This window comes from Strongylocentrotus purpuratus, unplaced genomic scaffold (genome assembly GCF_000002235.5).
Source record: "Strongylocentrotus purpuratus isolate Spur 01 unplaced genomic scaffold, Spur_5.0 spur5_scaffold_4, whole genome shotgun sequence".
NCBI classification, from domain to species: domain Eukaryota; kingdom Metazoa; phylum Echinodermata; class Echinoidea; order Camarodonta; family Strongylocentrotidae; genus Strongylocentrotus; species Strongylocentrotus purpuratus.
The window spans coordinates 27,796,010-27,815,397 of record NW_022145610.1 but is presented as its reverse complement, the minus strand read 5'-3'; the positions used below and the strand labels follow the sequence as shown (position 1 = coordinate 27,815,397).

At 37.7% G+C, this 19,388-nt stretch overlaps 1 protein-coding gene across 1 annotated transcript in view; it reads left to right on the top strand.

The window, feature by feature from the left end:
• Positions 1-12,567, top strand: part of LOC373187 (abl protein tyrosine kinase) — a 33,976-nt gene extending 21,409 nt beyond the window's left edge. The window contains exons 3-10 of the mRNA XM_011663775.2: positions 841-1,142; positions 3,040-3,312; positions 3,740-3,824; positions 5,279-5,456; positions 6,440-6,624; positions 8,054-8,244; positions 8,759-8,951; positions 11,030-12,567. Coding sequence (XP_011662077.1) covers positions 841-1,142; positions 3,040-3,312; positions 3,740-3,824; positions 5,279-5,456; positions 6,440-6,624; positions 8,054-8,244; positions 8,759-8,951; positions 11,030-12,387 — 2,765 coding nt within the window. The 3' untranslated portion in view covers positions 12,388-12,567. The remainder of the gene's footprint in view (positions 1-840; positions 1,143-3,039; positions 3,313-3,739; positions 3,825-5,278; positions 5,457-6,439; positions 6,625-8,053; positions 8,245-8,758; positions 8,952-11,029) is intronic.
• The last annotated feature ends 6,821 nt before the right edge of the window (positions 12,568-19,388 follow it).

Here is a 19,388-nt window from a genome sequence, read left to right as displayed (position 1 = left end):
TGAAACAAGTTTCTGTCAGGACACCTTAGCCTCGAGCGAAAACGTGTTTGTGAGCAAATATTGGTTAATTTCAAATGTAAACAGGTACGATCAATAATCGGTTACACTTTGTAAGGTAAATCTCATTTTGGCATTTGCACAATAACTGCCTATTCCCTAGGGACAAAACACATTTCCATTGATCGTTCATTATATGTGTGATTTGATTTTGTGGTTTGAGCAATTTTGGTTTGGTGCTGTATAAAACCTGTCAATCAGATCACTATCAGGTGATGCTCTTCGCTGCTACATTTATCTCCTCTTTTAGAATCTTTTTTTGCATTTTCAATAACATTTATGTACCTTATCTCAATACTGGTTCATCATTTTTAAGGCATTCAAACTTGAAAACAGGTTTTGACTGTGTTGTACAGCTGAAACTTCATTCACAATGAGTTCATGAACTCTATGTATTTGTTGATTCTGATTTGTAATTGACTACATTTTTCTATCTTTGTATTAATTGTCTCCCACATGCACCCTCCTCTCTCCCTCTCTCCCCTCTCCCTCTCCCCCTCTCCCTCTCTCTCTTTCTCTCCCCCTCTCTCTTTCTCTCTCTCCACCCCTCTCCCCCCCCCCCCCCCCCCTCTCCCCCTCTCTTTCATGTACTTGTGGCGTATTATTGAAATCAAAGAAATCTGATGGATTTCTTTCATTTTTGATGGGATGGGGGGGGGGGGGCCTCACTGAATATGGACACTTTTTTATAGAGAATTCACATGATATCCACTACTCTCTACCATCCGAATGATTAATTTTGGACTATAACATTTTTTGATGTATAAATGACTGTCTTTGCAGGTGACCATGTCCGGATCCTTGGCTACAACAAGGGCGGAGAGTGGTGCGAGGCGAAGAAGCTCAAGAACGGTAAGACGGGTTGGGTGCCCGTGACGTACGTCACCCCCTTCAACAGCCTGGAGAAGCACTCCTGGTACCATGGTCCTATCTCTCGCAACGCGGCAGAGTATCTCCTCAGTAGCGGCATCGACGGCAGCTTCCTGGTCCGAGACAGTGAAAGTAGTCCCGGTCACAGGTCGATATCCCTCCGCTTCGATGGTCGGGTGTACCACTATAGAATCAGCAGTGGTTCGGATGGAAAGGTTTGTGCTTACACTGTACCTGTTTGAATTAACAATGAGCATCAATGTGAAGTAAATTTTCGCGGGACTATGCTTTTTTTTCTCTCTTATTCATATTTATATTAAGAAAATAGTTACAGCATGAAATTGCTGCTATAAATAGCTATATAATAGCAACAAATTAGCCAGTCTCATCCATTTTTTAAATGACTGAATGCCAGAAAACAGCATGAAAAGAACATTCAGAAAACTAGCTATGTGAGCTATTTCAAGATACAGGAATAGGTGAGGCCTCTGACTTTTAAGCTTACCCTACATTAGCCTCTATATGTATGATACTCATAAACAACATGTTTAGGCCGTAAACAAAACACATAATTAAGTATGTATAATTGAGTATACCACATGATATAATCATTTTGAATATTTTTATTGAAATGAAATTACCCATATCGGGATATTTGTGACTCAATTTTTAGATTTTAAACAAACAACAAATACTGTAACACTGCTACAGTGTAGGAGAGCACACCAGCAGTAAATAAAAAAGACAATTTTATTTGAAAACAGATTAATAGATTGATCAGATGAATCTCATTGAAGTGACTATATACGGTAAGGTCAAATTGAAGAAAACAAGATTCTGGAAGGGCACTTAGCGATAAAGAGGTCACTGACCTTGTGGTTTGGACAGTGAATTTAAACTTAATCCTATTGGATTGAGTCTGAACTCAGTTACCTGCAGTTAATCTTGTAATGAGGATTAGTGAAATGATTTTTTTGTGGAGGCCTTTTCGTCGGACTGCTTATAAAGTGATTACAGATAGAGTCAGAAAGAAGTGATTTTCTACTAAGCATTGAATTAAATTGTGGCCCTTGATGTCCTGTTTGTGTGTTTGTATCACATTTAAAGATATTGTCTACAAAACACAAATATAATCTGGTGTCAATTTTACAGTGTGCCTACTTTTAAAAAAAAACCATGGTAGATGCTTTTCTGGAGAATTAAATTGAAGTACAAATTGAAAGGATAACTAATGATAGAAAGGATTGACATTTATCTAAATAACAATTACATGTACTTATTACGTTTTTAACCTGAGTCACTGTAATAGTATGAACATTCATAAATTGATTGAAATCAATCAAATATCAGTCAGTTTTATAAATGTGTACACCATGTGAAACTTAATTTTTTTTTTTTTGGTGAGGCATACATCATATATGAGTAATTTTATCAAATTTCACTGATAATGGTGCCAATCTGTGCCGTTATAACTTATATGTGAATTATCAATTAGCCATTTGGCCACCCATGCTGTCAGGACATTAGTTAAAACATTTCAGCCTTTGTTTCCAAATATTTTGTGTAATATTTGATAGGAGAGGATGAAAGAGATTATGTGATTTCCTGTGATGCCCTAAATTTTCTTTTATATTTTCCTACACCAAAAGGCCACAATTTGGCAATCAAATCTGAAGAAATGTCACCCACATGAGCATCGACAAATGTTTTTATGAATACATTGGGACCTGCTTCAGCAACTATGTAACGATACCACCTGTTTTATACAAAAAATGCAAGTTTTTGATTTCCCTTGATCATATCTTCTTATAAAGGAAACTGAATATTATGATCACCTTCCTACAAAGACCATTTTTTGGTCACCTTTGAGTGGTTTTTGTACTGTAAAATCTGTACTTAAAGACCACCCAACTGAGACAAGAAAAGCAGGTTTTCTTTATGTACAGGTCAGTTCAGAATATGTTTCAATATCAAAGAGAAACAGAAAAAGATCTTTATTGACAGGTGGTCCTATGCATGTAGTCGCTATAGTAGGTTACACTTATATACAGGTTTGACCGTAATTCTACGATGGCTATTTTCATGTATGATTGCTCTTTTCATTCTGACCAGGTATTTGTCACGACGGAGAGCAAATTCAGTACCATCGCCGAGCTGGTGCATCACCACTGCAAGCAATCGGACGGCCTCATCACGACGCTGCGCTACCCTGCAGCCAAGATGCAGAAACCCATCATCTATGGCGTGTCCCCACTGCCGGACGAGTGGGAGATCGAGAGGACGGACATCTCCATGAAGAATAAGCTGGGAGGGGGCCAGTATGGGGAGGTGTATGAAGCCATCTGGAAGAAACATAACAAGATTGTTGCTGTCAAGACACTCAGGGTCAGTTCAATATTGTCAATTTATGCCTGAAGGCCACCTATCACCATTATATTGTATTCATGTGCCATTGTAAGTTTTAAAAAATATCTATGTTCCTTAGTCTTTCTTTCTTCATTTCTCTTATACTCAGTAATTTAGTCGAAAATTCTTGGGTATATCTCTCTATTCCTATTCTGACTCTCTGGTTGGCTGTCTACATTCTTCCTCATGTTATTATTAGCATTTTTAACAGCAAGATGTCATCTTTAGAAAAAAATCAGTATCAGTATCCAGCATTGTCAAAAATAATATATTGTCACAATATAGATTGATTCTTGGGCTGTTGAGGAGCATGATGAATTTCTTCTTTTTTTTTCCTACTAAATTATCTAACTTCATGCCAAGTGATCTTATTTTCTTGTCTTTCCCTTTGTATTTGGTGGAACAGGAAGAGAACATGAGAGTGGATGAGTTCCTAAGAGAAGCAGCGGTGATGAAGAACGTCAAGCATCCAAACCTTGTTCAGCTATTAGGTAAGATCAAGCAGCAGGACTGGAATTATAATAATAATAATAATGGTGGCTTCTTATATAGCGCACGTGTCCCTCACGTTGTGACACTCCTGGCGCTGCCCCGACTACTACCCTGGCTTTAGCAAGGCGGCCATTACGGCGCTCTAGCATTTTCAAAGAATTAATTCCTGCCAGGTACCCATTTACATCACCTGTGTTGAGTGTGGCAAATGTAAATCAATGTCTTGCCAAAGGACATTCGTGCGGTGGCGGGACTCGAACCCCGGACCTTGTGATCAACAGTCTGGTGACTCAACCACGACACCATTATAAAGTACAAAGAAGTGCAGCTACTAACAAGATTCTCATTAGTGCATATTGTATATATGCAGTTATTCTTGTGAGGGTTTTATTTACCACTAGTAATGCAAATTGTCTGAAGGTCTTGAAGCGGACAACATGCACAAAATGTGTTGTAATTGCACATAAATCACAAAAATGACAAATACAAAAAACATCATGAAAATATCTATACATGAGAATATGGGCTTCTACATGAACACGCTTGGTGCAAATGGGGCTTTAAAAAGAACAGTACCAAAGGCAAATTCTCCCTGACGTAGGTATTGTCAAGGATGATATATTTGTCAATACGTCCTTTTAAACAGCAGAATCTCGTTGATCCTTCAAAACGAAATTTTGCACCATGGATGGAACACACAAATAGGAAGTCTCTTAGTTTACCTAAACTATGGTCAATTAAAAGCTCTTCGCATTATTCAAAGTTAGTCACTGAAAATTTGAAGATTGTTTAATTTATGTGATTTAAATTGAAGATAATAATAATGATAATGATGATATTAATAATAATTATGGCAGAAATTAATACCTTGAAATGCTAGAGCGCCGTAATGGCAGCCATGCTGAATCCGGGGTAATAGAGATGTTAAAATATGATATGCGCTAAACAAGAACCAAATATTATTATAACAATTATTATAACATTTGTAGAGTAGTGACATGTCCTTGACTGTAACAGTAAGTTCAGAAGAGAGTTGGTTAATGTATCATGCCCTCAGTAGGCCCTTTGCCAACAGCCTGCCATACAGTGTCACCATATGTCTCCGAGAGGAAATAGCTGTTTCAAACCACAGTCCTTGCACTTATTCATCATCAATGCTTCTCTGAACATTGAGTACATGTGTAAAGATCACGATCACTAAGACTTTCAAGAAATCAACTGAAGGGTTATTTCAATACTGGTTTGTTTCGCCTATAGAAATCATATTGCAATTATGTAATATGTCATTTTAATGTTCACAAAATTAATAGGTTAATGATAGGCTATTGAAAATTACTATTACGTTGATTTCTTGAGAGTTTTTAAGATCACACTGAATATGTAGCCTCGTATGGCCCATAATCATCTTCTCAATCACTTATACCATATCAATCTGTGTTTTTTTAACCACCAGGTGTATGCACAAGAGAGCCTCCCTTTTACATCGTAACAGAATTCATGCCGTATGGCAACCTGTTGGAATACCTGAGAGACAACGACGAGACATCACTGCCGGCTGTCACGTTGCTCTACATGGCGACGCAAGTTGCGTTTGGCATGAGCTACTTAGAGAAAAATAGTTTTATTCATAGGTGAGTAACCGTTTGGATAATTTTATTTTGCTATTACTAAAGGTTCATTGAAACAATTATGACCTCTTGATGGGGCAACTAGGGATAACCAGGGAAAAAATATTTGAAAAACTTGGGGGCTACTTTTCAAGCTTGCTTGCATGAAAATAACACTCTTTAAGTTGTTTTGCATTGAACTCTATGCAATTTTTTTTTTTTTTTTTTTGGGGGGGGGGGGGCACTATTTTTGTGGGGAAAATTTCTCTGAGCCCCAGTGTATATTTTTCCCTAGGGATAACATTTTGGAAGGTGTCTTGACACATTTCCGCCTTTACCCCAGGAAAGATACAGGCTCTTAAAACGTTTTTTCTTGATAAGACGTGAAAAGGGTCTGTAGCCTATCGGTACTGAGAAAATTAAATTGTGTAACACTCTCGGTACCTTTGAAACGGTCTGAACAACTCAGCTGTTGCTACGGTTGTTAGACCCTTTCAACGGTATATGTACATCTTATAAACTCAAATGTATCTTCAAAGTCGGTGTATGATAATTGATCATAAGTTGATGGCACAGGAGGGTCTGTTTAATTCTCATAAACCATTTATAAGTATAGACAATTCTTATACAGTAGGCTTGCGGTTGCACCATGTGAGAGAGAGGGAGGATTGGGAAGTCGTGAAAAGGACTCTCGATAATCTTTCTTTTTTGAGTGTGTGTTGTGTAGTATTGACAATTCTTAGTTACACCCTCACCGATGTGTGTTATCTATGCATTGCAGACTCAATGAAGAGGATAAGTAACACATGCTACAAGAAAGACTAAATACTATTTATCGTGATGCCAGTTTCATGCAATAGCCTGTATTCAGGCCCTGGCAAGTTATTTTCAGACCATAGTTTAGGATTTTTTGTGTACAAAATAGCTCATTCTAGGTGATTTTTAGGCCCTCTTATCAATTCTAACTGGCATCCCCGTATTGATGTATCCTTCTCTCTAATAAACAGAGATTTAGCAGCAAGAAACTGCCTACTAGGTGAGCACCACCTACTAAAGGTTGCAGACTTTGGTCTAGCCCGGATGGTCCAGGGTGAGATCTACACAGCTCAGGCTGGGGCTAAGTTCCCCATCAAGTGGACCGCTCCAGAGAGTCTGGCCTACTACAAGTTCTCCAGCAAGTCTGACGTATGGGGTAGGTCCTTCGAGAATTCCTGTCTTCACCTTTTTTTTTTTTAACGTCTTCCTTTGGTCAGCGAATTGTCAAATGGTGGCCAAGAACTATATTTATACAGTAGGCTTGCGGTACACCATGTGTGTGAGAGAGAGAGAGAGAGAGGGTTGAGGAGTCCTGAAAAGGACTCTGACTCGGTAATCTTTCTTGGGGGTGTGTAGAACTATATTGTTGCAAAATGTTTTGGGACCAAGATAAGCTAAGCTAAGTTTTTATGTTTAATTCTCATAAAGAATTTGAATCAGAAGCCAAACTCGACATGGGTGATTTGACAATGACTTACTGGACACTCAACAAAACATTCCAGCTTGCTAACCATAAAAGATATATATAGATAAGGACTTTAATTTGTTTTGATCTGATAAATAACATTAATGGTCATCTCTGGGAGTTTTATTTTTATAGAAAAAAAGGGAGAAATATGCCCTTTTTCACAATGGAACACAGAGATGTGTTGTGTGATACAATGCTATTTTTGTATGCATTTCATGCATGATTGAAGAAGCCATCTGGACATTGAGAGCAATCTTTCACTGTAGAATTACATTAAATGTATGCATGAATTTGGGGTACATTATCAGGATGCTATCTCATGCACCCAAACTTATAGCAAATAAAGTTCAACTTCAGCCATTCTTAAATTTTCAATCATGGACCCCGTCTTGTGAAGAATTGCGATTGATTCAAATCAATTGCAAGTTTTAACTCTTAATATCCTGCCACCGGGTTAATCTCCATTGTGCCAGGCCCCAAATCCCTGCAGTGCCAAGTTTATAACGAGATAATCGGATTAACGCGATGGTACTATCAATAGTGCGTGCAAAACACTTGGCACAGTCCAATGGGCATGAACAATAACTGCTATTACATTAGCGTGCAATCATGCAAGAAGCAGAGGAGCAGTAGCTTGTCGAGGTGTACATGGCACTTTAACAATAGCGTGCATGCATCCTTATGGCAGGCTATGAGTTAATATGACAGGGCCCTGATGTGTTCAGATATCAAGTTGCCTCTATTTTGTTTAATGCTTATAAAAGCAACCCTACACAAGCAAAACGGGGCATTGTGGCGTGCGCCTGTAATCTAGCCAACAATTGAAGTTACAAACTGATCAGCCGAGGACGCAAATTCAGAACTAAGTCACGTCTTTTGGATGGTGACGTTAAAGGTTGGTCCCCAGATCATAATCATATCTGATTGATACACGTCTGTAAAAACCTAAAACACACACACACACACACACTCAAATCACTTTTTTTAACTGCTTATAAGAGCAACCCTATACAAGCAACCTCTAGTACATCATAGATGTATTAAACGCTATATAGAAGCGGAATTATTATTATTATTATTATTTAAGTATGTCACCAAATATTTCTTTACTCCACAGCGTTTGGGATCCTCCTGTGGGAAATCGCGACCTACGGGTGCTCCCCCTACCCTGGTGTGGACCTCCAGCACGTCTATGGCAAGCTGGAGCAGGGCTACAGGATGGAGAGACCCGAAGGCTGTCCTACGGATGTCTACAAGCTCATGCACAAGTGCTGGGAGTGGAGACATACCGACAGGCCCTCATTCACTGTAAGTTTGGATGCTTTTATCAGAGCTGCCAACCACTACGTTTTTCCCAGAATTATTCAGTATTTTCCTTTGAATTATGGTCGTACGTTTTTTCTTCATAAAATACATTTTTTAATAATTGTTATAATTTTATTTTTTTTACATTCTTGATTTATCACAAATTCAATAGAAAACTAATGTTAAAACATACTTGAAGAGAAACATATTCTCAAAAAGGATGAAACGTCAATAATACCCAAATAATGACAAATAAATACCTACTTGTAAATATACTATAGGTCCTAATATGGAAATAACAGCAGGAGGAATGGACATGTCGTGCGTGTGTGGTTGTAAGTTTCGTTTTAATATTTTTTTTGCATCATGGTTCCTTTTTTGGTCGCACAAGGTTGGCAGCCCTGTTTTATTTAATATTTCTTCTACAACTGTGCTTGATATTATCTGGGCATTTGTTCAGCCATCTCTTTGTGTCCAATACCTATCATTTAACCCTCATGTTCCTCTGACTTTGTAGGAGATCCATGAAGAGATGAACAACATGTTCCAGAACAGCAGTATCAGCGAGGAGGTGGAGAAATCCCTCCACAGAAGAGGGAAGGATCCTCCTACCCTGCCGGCCAAGAAGAAGAGCGTCAGGAGAGGGCAGCCGACCAACGATGTGGAGCCTCCTCCAAGGAGCAAGGAAACTCACCCTATTGTGGATGCAGGTGACTCATTACGAAATGCTCTCGTTAAAACTATACCCCGCACTTTAATACAGGAGTCAATGTAACCTGATGGGTGCTAGGACCCCATATTCGTTTCTCTCGTTTAAACTTTGAGAGAGCTTCTACTTTAAAGCTTATCTGCCGTAGTTTACAGGGGGGATTAGACTGCCCTGCAAGGTCACTGGACAGGTGGTTATCTCATCAACTCGGCTCTCAGTTAACATAAGAAAAAGAGGATCATGGGGGACCAATGGTCACCGATTAGGCATTGTTTGTTATATAGAGGGCGCAAGTAGCTACAAGTAGTGCAGTGGGCCTTTAACACAGAAGTCAATGTAAATTGATGGGGTGCCAGAACCCCATATTCGTTTCTCTCGTTAAAATCTTGGACAGAGCCTTGAGGCTCTGAGTGAGAGATTAAGATATTTGATTGCAGCTGGACTCTTCATCATCTTAGGTATCTTACTGGGGCTCTGCCTGAAAGGAAATGAGAAGCAGGAAATAAGTATTTTACTTGTTTTAAGATATTTTCATGTCCTAAAGTCACTAATAATTTAGATGAAGACCAAAATGAAAGTTTGAACGAAGCAAAATGACCCATAATTGGCGATATAACAACAATTTTAACTCTGGCAGTGAACCCCTGCATGTGTCTCTTTCTCCCTTCTTCCTTCCTTTCCCTCTCTATCATGCTTATCTCTCTCTCTCCCCCTGTCCACACACAACATTTTCCGTGATTAGCTATACCGTTTCGCGATAGTGATACCGTTTCGCGATAGTTTTACGATGAAATTGTGTGTGTGGACGCTCACTAACGATACGTCGTATAACGAAACTAGTCTAACGAAACGCAGGTTTGGGCATCGTTTCGAACTGAAACTCAATAAAGAATCACTCCTAATCACGGAAAATCTCGAGCGGAAGGAGACCAGACTGTAGAGTTTCAGGATTACTTTCTTCTGTTTATGGACATCCTTGAATTTATATGATGATTATTTATATGACGTTTCTTGTGTGTGGACACTTTGAAATTTATACTATGATTCTTTATACGACGTTTCGTTATAGAGTTTCGGGATACATTGTTTTGTGTGTGGACACGCTGATTATCACCTCATCAAGGTCTCGGTGGGGGTGGATTACAGCACTAGTGTTTACTTAGGGCTTATCACAATCTCAGCTCTAGTACAAGTAGTAGTGGTGAAAGTCAAATGGGGGTTTCAATTTTAAACGACGAGTTTTCGTCATGACAATATGCCCTCTCATGTCTACTGAGGAGTTAGGATTGATATACTATTAAGAATCATAATTATAATTTGTATATTTTATAAATGTAATGCTTCCTGGGAGAAATTTCAATTATTTAAACTTATTTGTGGCTTACACCCAGTACATACAGTAAGATCGATCGTACAATCTGTTATTGAAAAACAAGTCATCAATCGATCAGATTTACTGGGTGTAAGCCTCAAATACCGGTATGTTTAAATAATTTGTACATTGTTAGAAGAAATAGAATGGAAATTGGAAAACCCTAAACACTTATAATACATGAACAAGTAACTTATATGAATAAATAAATAGGTAGGTAGGTTGGTAGGTAGGTAGGTTGGTAGGTAGGTAGGTAGGTAAATGTATAATTATATAGTAAAAGATATAAGTAAGAAATTCACATAGCTTACTTTTAATGAAGGTAAAGGGAAATAATAGGGGGGAAACAATAAGACACTTCTAAATTGCTGTAGAAGTATGTAAACGAGAGGCAAGTTCTCTTTTGCATTGATCTGATTATTTTTTCTGTTTAAAGTTTTGAAAGCTTTTATCATATTGAATATTAATATAAACAGGGTTAACGGACATTGCATTGTGATATGCATGTTCCAAGGTATTGATTCCACGTATATGTTGATCACTAGAGTACCATAACATTTGTTTTACTTTATTTTGAAAGATGTACATGTTTTGATCTTTAACCTGAGGATACTAAAGCCCAAGATATATGATATGAAAGTAAATCATATCCAATGGCAAAAAACCTAGTTGTACTATTAATTCTTTTTCTCTTTCTTTCTTGACAGTAAAAACCTCCACACCTCCCGCATCACCGGAAGTTTCAAGAAAAAAGCCACCTTTTTTAATAAAGAACCTTCGCAAGAAAGATGCCCCTAAGAAGAAGGAGCCGGAGAAACGGAACAGTTTTCCAGCGGACGATGACCTGAAGCACCACATGGACCACAAGAACTCCCCAAGCTATCAGAAAGAGAACGGAGTTCCCAAAATGCTTGGTGATATCTTAGGACCTGAATTTAACCGTGTACCGCCTGGGACATCACGTAATGGTGATGGTGGCTCAGAAGGGCATGATAGTGTGAACCCTGGCTTTGGACATAGAACGGCCCTGAGACCTCCTGGAAGTGGGGGAGGGGATGGGAAGAAGTCAAAGCCATCAAGAATAGCCAAGGAGAAGAAACCTAGTCCAGAGGATATTATAGATGCTAGTGAATCATTCCCTATCCCCGGATCGCCCACAAGTCCGATGTTAGATCGTACAAACAAGAATCCTGTGGTTAGAGAGGACAATGGACATGTGGTGGGAAAGCCTGCTTTGAAACCTCTTCCTGCAAAACCTAGTAAACCGACCCACTGGCCGGAAAATGGTGGACATGACAATTCCAAAGAGCCTCTTGGGAAAACTAAATCACTACCTTTCTATAACCCAGAGCACGGAGACCTAGTGGAATCGCCAGACAATGACAGTTTCAAAGAATTGCCAACATCTCCAACGGGTCGTAGTCGAGACAAGCGAAAAGACATTGTGAGACCGTCGGTTCCTCCCCCTGCGCCACCTGCTAGGTTAGTCAGTCCTGTTGAATCCCCAACCACCCCTAGCCCGAGGGGTTCACCATCCAGATCTTTTGTGAACAGTAAACCACAAATCATGGGGGCAAAGCCTGTTATCAAAGGACCAAAGCCAGTCATTACCAGCCCCAAACCTGAAATTACTATCCCCAAGTCATCACACAATGTGAACCCCAGTGTCAAGCTACGGGCTGATAAGCGCGGATCGGTCAGGAAGCGTGGCATTTCGCCCATCAAGAATGACTCTTCTGTAGGGCAGGGTGGGAAAGCAGAGGTCTTACAGATGGCCGAGATGCTCTACGCTCAGACCAACATGCTGGTCCAGAACGGCGAATACAGCAAATACAGCAGCGAACTGTGCTCAGAGTTGGACAACTTCTTCAAGCAGTGCACCAGGCATGTGGACTCCGTCATGGTCAAGGCGCGCTTCTCGTTCCGGGAAATTCTGAACTCTCTTGAGTCGAACACGACGTTGCTGAGAGTCCGTTGGTCTTCCGCTTCCAGCAGTGAGCTGGAGAGAATAATTAAGGACTTGCATGCAAATGTGTACGTCATACGTGGCATCGTGCAACGGTAGCTTGACAATGGAACTCTTCAATTGGACATGGCTAATAATTAAAACTCAAGATAATCACCTGCCAATAATCTGTCGTGCTGAGGAAAAGGATCAACGGTCAAAAATGTATTGCATGTGAGATAATAGTTGTATAAAATTGAAATGGTATTATGAAGATGCAATTCAACTGCCCCCCCCCCCTAAAGATGTGATGGTATTAAAGAAAAATCATAGAATTTATGATGAGCTGAATGAAATTTGATAAGAGATTTTGATCATCAAATTGAATACTTGACAGCAAAGGTGAGAAAAAACAGGTGCACAAAACTAGCATGTTGTGGAGCCTCATGCCGTGGAATATGTGATATGATCATTTTTTGAAGACATGAAAAGAATGTGGTGAATAAGCCAGTGAAAATCCTACTTAATTCTTTGCAAAATGAAAAAGATTGAGGGTATGACAAGAATATGAAAAATATTAAGTTATATCATCATACTTTGAGATCTCTAATAGTTCTCTAATCAAGTTTTTGAATCAACATTCATGCAGTAGATCTTCCAATTATCCCGAATGTCAAAATATATCCAAAACTTGAAAGCTTAATCTTTAAGGCTTCAGGCATCTGTGAGATAGAAACGTCAAAGATGCTTTGATTTGCATTATGAATAGCTGTATTGTCCTAGAATCGCAAATGGTGGTACAGTCTTGGCGAAAACAATATCTATAAAAGCATGTTTTCTTTTTTTATAACCATGCAGGTGCAAATTGACTTATGAGAATTTTTCTTCTTGTCTTCAGATTTGAATCTTATCTAACCTTGGACATGGATGTTAACATAGACATAAGTATGGTGTTGTCTGCTGAGATTCAGAAGGGCGTATCTGATTTTGATTGAGATAATGCCCTGCTAGTGCTAAGCAGACGGTACATCAAGACATAAGAACTGGCATTTCATTTTGGACATCGAAATATGTGAATCGAATATATCACATATTCCTGGCATGAATATAGTGGTGTCTTGATTAAGAAAGAAAATGTGTTCCTTTCACGTTTCAAATGCTCTTTTTAAACCTTTTCTATGCAATCATCTCTTAAAGCTTTTACTAGATATATAGCAAGAATTAGTGTGTATTTTGGTATAAAGCTTAAGAAGATAAATATACCATTGCCTTGTAGTGTATGTCATTTTTTATTAAAAGCTTAGCTAGCAAAGGAGGGCAGATTGAACACATAGAGCGATGATCATCATATGACTTTGTTTGGTAAAAGTTGTATGAAATGAGTGAAGAATAATTACATAATTCATCTAAGTTTCTTGAGAGAGGGCTTAACCACCCACACAAATAATGTGCGTTCTTATAATATTTTGTTGGAAAACACAATTTTTAGGGAATTAAGTGCTTGGGTCTTGTGTGACGTTTCCTTTATTCTTCCTCTTAATGGGTTGTTATGCTTCTGTTAATTTGATAATATCTTGTATGAGAACACCACTTCTCAGAGAGTCAAGTGTTTGGGTCTTGTGACGTTTCCTTTATTCTTCCTCTAGATGGGTAGTTACGCTTCTGTTAATCTGATAATATCTTGTAGAAGAACACCACTTCTCAGAGAGTCAAGTGTTTGGGTCTTGCAGCATTTCCTTTATTCTTCCTCTTAATGGGTTGTTACGCTTCTGTTAATCTGATAATATCTTGTATGAGAACACCACTTCTAAGAGAGTCAAGTGTTTGGGCCTTGTAAAATTTCCTTTATTCTTTCTTTAGATGGGTAGTTAGGCTTCTGTTAATCTGATAATATCTTGTATGAGAACACCACTTCTAAGAGAGTCAAGTGTTTGGGCCTAGCGACATTTCCTTTATTCTTCCTCTAGATGGGTAGTTACGCTTCTGTTAATCTGATAATATCTTGTAGGAGAACACCACTTCTCAGAGAGTCAAGTGTTTGGGTCTGGCGAAATTTCCTCAATTCTTTCTCTAGATGGCATACTACTTATCCTTCTGTTGATTTTCAGGAAAAAAAAGAGCAACATGTTTTAGGCACGCATAAATAATCTTTTTTTTTCCTTTCATCATAATAATATTGTGTGGAGCCAGAAGGAAGTTGCTTCATATACTTTAGAGTTAAGACCCTTCTGGCCCTGAACAGATGTCTGCTGAAAGCCTAAGGGGCAATGCCCCTTTTGATAGACGGGTTCACACGACTATCCCTTTAGGTTAAGGTTGTGGTTATAAACTTTGAAGTAACTGTGAAGATAGGGACCGTGAGAACACTCTCCTGGCTATGAATCTTTAAAGCCCATCTGTACTAGTTTGGCTATGAGGGAGTAGACCACCCAGGAAGGTCACTGACAGGTGGCTATCTCATCAACTCAGCTCTCGATTAACATAAGAAAAAGAGGATCATGGGGGACCAATGGTCACCGATTAGGCATTGTTTGCTATATAGAGGGAGCAAGTAGCTATAAGTAGTGCAGTGGGGCTTTAAGTTATCTTTGAAGCTTCAAACAACAACAGATTCTCAAGGTTAGCGGATCATTGTTTATAACTCTTGAGGTTTCGCAAACTTAAAGTTTATAACTACGACGCTACCGTGTCAACATAGCTAATGTAAATGCCATTGCCAAACACCCATCTCGCCCTTGGGTAACAATTTGCCTGCTGTGGCGAAAGGAAATGATACGCCTGCATTATTGGAAAACCCTGCTCGTCATGTAGATAAAGCATTACCTCTTAACTTCATTTTTTTAATGAAAAATGCATGAATGCTGCCAGTTTGCCAATTTTTGTTGTCGATTTGTGATTAACTTTAAGACTGCCCTCGCACATCAATCTCAATTACATATATATAAATTGATAAAGTTATTGGAAAGATATTATATGATGCTCTAAGGTGCTCCTTAACATTTTCAAGTGAAGGTAAAAGTGGTTCAGTTATGCAATTTAATTCGTTGTTGAAATGCTCAAGTGAACATCCTGGAAAAAAACAATTTGAAGCAGAAACCGATTGATGATTTGATTTTTTAATGGTCACTACCTGTATATTTCTCTTGGTTTACCCTGTTTTTCAATCTTCATTTGGCGAATACACTTTTGACAAAAAGGGCCAAAACTCTCAGTGAATTTTCTTTTGTTGAAAACGATTTCATTTGGTATCTATGTTTAATGGTTATGTTGATGTTAATAATGCATTGGGTTTGGATTTGCATGTATTAAGTTATTACCCAGAAAGCTTAAATAGTACTTTTATTATCGAATTGCTATTCATTTATTTATTGCAACAGTACACGTAGGTTGGATTCCCTGAATCCACCAGTTTGTTTGATTTCTTACTTTTTTCCGTTATCTACATTTTAGTCTCTCTTTCCTCTATATCTTCTCTTTATTCTTTCTTTTATTTCTGTCCACCCATCTGTTCCTTCTCTATCGCTTCTTCACCATTTCTCTCTCCCAATCTGTCTCCTTTTCTCTATTGACTATTTCTCTTACTTCTCTCTCTTTTTTCTTCTACCATCTCTCCTCTCTCTCTCTCTCTCTCTCTCTCTCTCTCTCTCTCTCTCTCTTTTTAATTTGACTGGTGATACAAATAAATGAATAATGAATAAAGTCAAATAAGTGTTGATCCTATACCACAAATAGGGATCGGCAATTTTTTCATCAACAACTCAAAGTGAAGAAGAAGGAGAAAAGAAAAATATAAAGATATGCAGCAGCTTACAATTTTGATAATCTAGATATGTATCAACTTGAATGTTAATTCAGTTTACATACAGTTTAACAAAACTGTACATGTACGTGAGGTCGATAAATCTTTGTTAAATTCCTTTCTTGGATGTTGTAGTGTACTGTGTTAAATCAGGACAGATTTTTCACCTGAAAATCTTGAGATAAAATGCAGGATCGTACGAGACAGCAGCTGATTTCTTTTCGTTCCAATGTATAAATAACACGGCAAATTTGAATGACTTTTGTTCCGATCTTTCTCTGTCAAAAATTAGTAATTAGTAAAAGACTAAATTAGAACATTAGAGTTCTATGACACATGCCAAACTTGTTTACCTGTCACAGTTCCAAAATCTATTGCTCAGACACCTGCAGAAGATGAGTACTCGCAAACTGAAGCTAGCTGATTGTTTTTGTGTTGCTACAAGATGTCGTTTTGGCAGTTGCAGCATCTTATATGTCTGGCAACTGGTATAGAACTTGTATTTTTATATTTTTGGATATGTTGTAGAACTTATTTCTAACAATTCTTACCATCCTCATGAACTTCTTAAACAACTTAGTGCAGATTTTCTGGCAAAATTTATTACCAATAATCAGATATTTGATACCAGTATTGATTTTTTTTGTTAATGCATGAGAAGTGCTGTAAATTGTTAGTGTATGTGTGTGGCTTTGTAATATGTTTGAATTTTTTTTCCTTTATTGAAAGTTTTCCATTTTATTTTTCAATCATTGCTCTCATAAGTGAGTTATGTAATACACTGTAATATCAAATCTGATTTACAGAAAGTCCATGAATCCTCCACTGCCTACCACATAATAGCAACAAAATCTATAAACCTGCCAAAATATATACTATTGGATTATTGCCATATTTCAATTGTCTCATTTCCGGCACTTGCAGCCTTTTTGCACCTTACATTTTGTCTTAGACTGTCAGAGAAACAGCCATAATAGATAATGGGGAAAATACGTTAGAGTACATTTTGTATATGAGACGCTAGAAGGAGGTTAATTCATATGCTTCAAGTCAATGCCCTCGTGCTGATCCCAATCTGCTATATATCTTTTTCTTAGAACCAAGTTAAATCTGTTCCACTAGTTTGCTTCAGGGAAGTGATCCAAATCTTTCTCGTATATTATGAATTTGGGGTATTTTGTTTTGAATTTTGAATTTCATTTCATGCAATTTTACATGAGTAATGTTCATTCCAGAGTCATTATAAATTGGAAAAGAATTGACCAATATGATCAGGTCCAATTTCGTGCATGGTTCATGTGCAGGTATATTGAAATTGTGAAATGAACTGATTCCATAAAGCCTCTTTTATGGTGTTTTGTTTGTTAACTCAATATGGATCATTTGCAATGTATTTAATCATTGCTTTTTATCATAACCCTTATTACTGAAAGTTTAGTTGTCATTGATCAGGTTATCATGTATGATGTTAATGTAACTCACAAGTACACATAGGGAGGCAGAAACAAGACTAAAAACTGGACAGCGGAGCCAAACATAGTTACAGGTGATCTGCGACCCTTGCAATTAACCAACAACCTGTTTAATATCCAAACAGAATTGCTGTAAATTTTGTCACTAATGTGACCTTTTCATTCTTGATTTGGTTTTGTAAAAAAAAATTGCAGAGGTTTTCTTTAAATCAACATTTGCAGAAGCTAAAACATATAACCTCCAACTTGTTAGTGTTCAAATAGGATTGTAGTAATTTTGGCACTTATGTTACCTTTTTTTTCCTTTCTTTTGTTGGTTTTGTGAAGGAAAACTGCAGAAATGTGCTTTAGATCAACACTTTTTGAAGCTTTGAATATTGTGGCTACCTTAAGCTTGTATTGATGTATCACATTAGGTGAGAGCCATGATGGAATGTCTGTGTATGTCCTAAATTTAACGTGATGACATAAAGCTTGTGAATACTACTTGAAATTATTCATATTATTCACATGGAGGCGCAATGGCTCAGTGTTGGAGCAGTGGTCTTGTAACCCGGAGGTCCCAGGTTCAAAACCCAAGTCGATGCGCTAGTGCCCTTTAGTAAGGCATTAATCCTCATTACCAAGTCCCTTGGAGAGGACTTAAAGCTATTGATCCTCTGGTTGCTTTAAAACTTACAAGCATACACATGCTTTCTAAGCAGTCAGGTAAACCAAACGAACCAAAAATTCACCCCAACTTCTGTTTCGTATTGCCTTTTACGAAGCCTCTGCACAACATGTTCATGAAATATTCGAAAAGTTACAAAAAAACTGTCATTGAAATCATTTCATTACGCTGGAAATGGTAATGTGTCATATTGGCTGAAAGTGTTTGCATGTAATTTATGCCATTAAGTATGTGCCCGAGAACTTTATTTGTTATAGAATAAAAGGAAAGGCTTAAATGTATTTGAAGGTTGTTTGTTGCTATGTTTATTTTAAAATATGTCTTTCCTCATTTGAATTATATACCATTTGATTCTGGTATATGAGGGTGAAGGGATGGCTAAACTTCCATGGTTATTTACATTCTGCAAATCTGAATCATGTTTTAGGCCAATTAGCATTTCCCTCTGAAATCGTCGCCATCAAAATGTTGTGTACCTAAATTCATAAATCATTTCCACTTTTACGGCTAAAATATTTGCCTGGTTGATATTAAGTTAGACTTACATATTGGCCTAGTTGATATTAAGTTAAGACTTGCATTAGGACTTGTTTTATTCAAACAAATATAATGATAGATGTGATGAAGGGTTGTTGTTCTATCAAGAACTTCTTCAAACTTCCATGGGTAAATAACAACCCACTACCTGTCATCATTAAAATGCAGTGAATACTTTAATGTAATTGATGTCACATTCATGATTCTAAATGTCTTCACCAAGTTTTAAAATGATACTTCCACTCCATTATCCAAACATAAAGGGATTATGAGATAAACATCAGTTCCCTAATTTTTGTTTGTTGTTTTTTTGTTACTAAACTTGTCACATTGAGAAGGATGCTAATCTACAGTTCATGTATAAGGTTTTACTTTTCGTGTAAACATATCCAAGGAATTTATTTTCAAAATTAATATTACTTTGAAGAATTTCTTTCATATTTTATGGTCACAATCTAGAAACGTGCAATCTAGCCATGTATCAGTTTAGTAGTTGTGTTCTAAATGTCTTAGTTCTTCCTCTTATTTTTCAGCTATTTGTTGGTTGTTTCTTTCTGTTCAGTATTTTCTGTTTTCTCAGAGTATGATTTTCAGTTAGAAGCAGGGATGTTCTTCTATGTTATCATGACCAAACTGAATGATA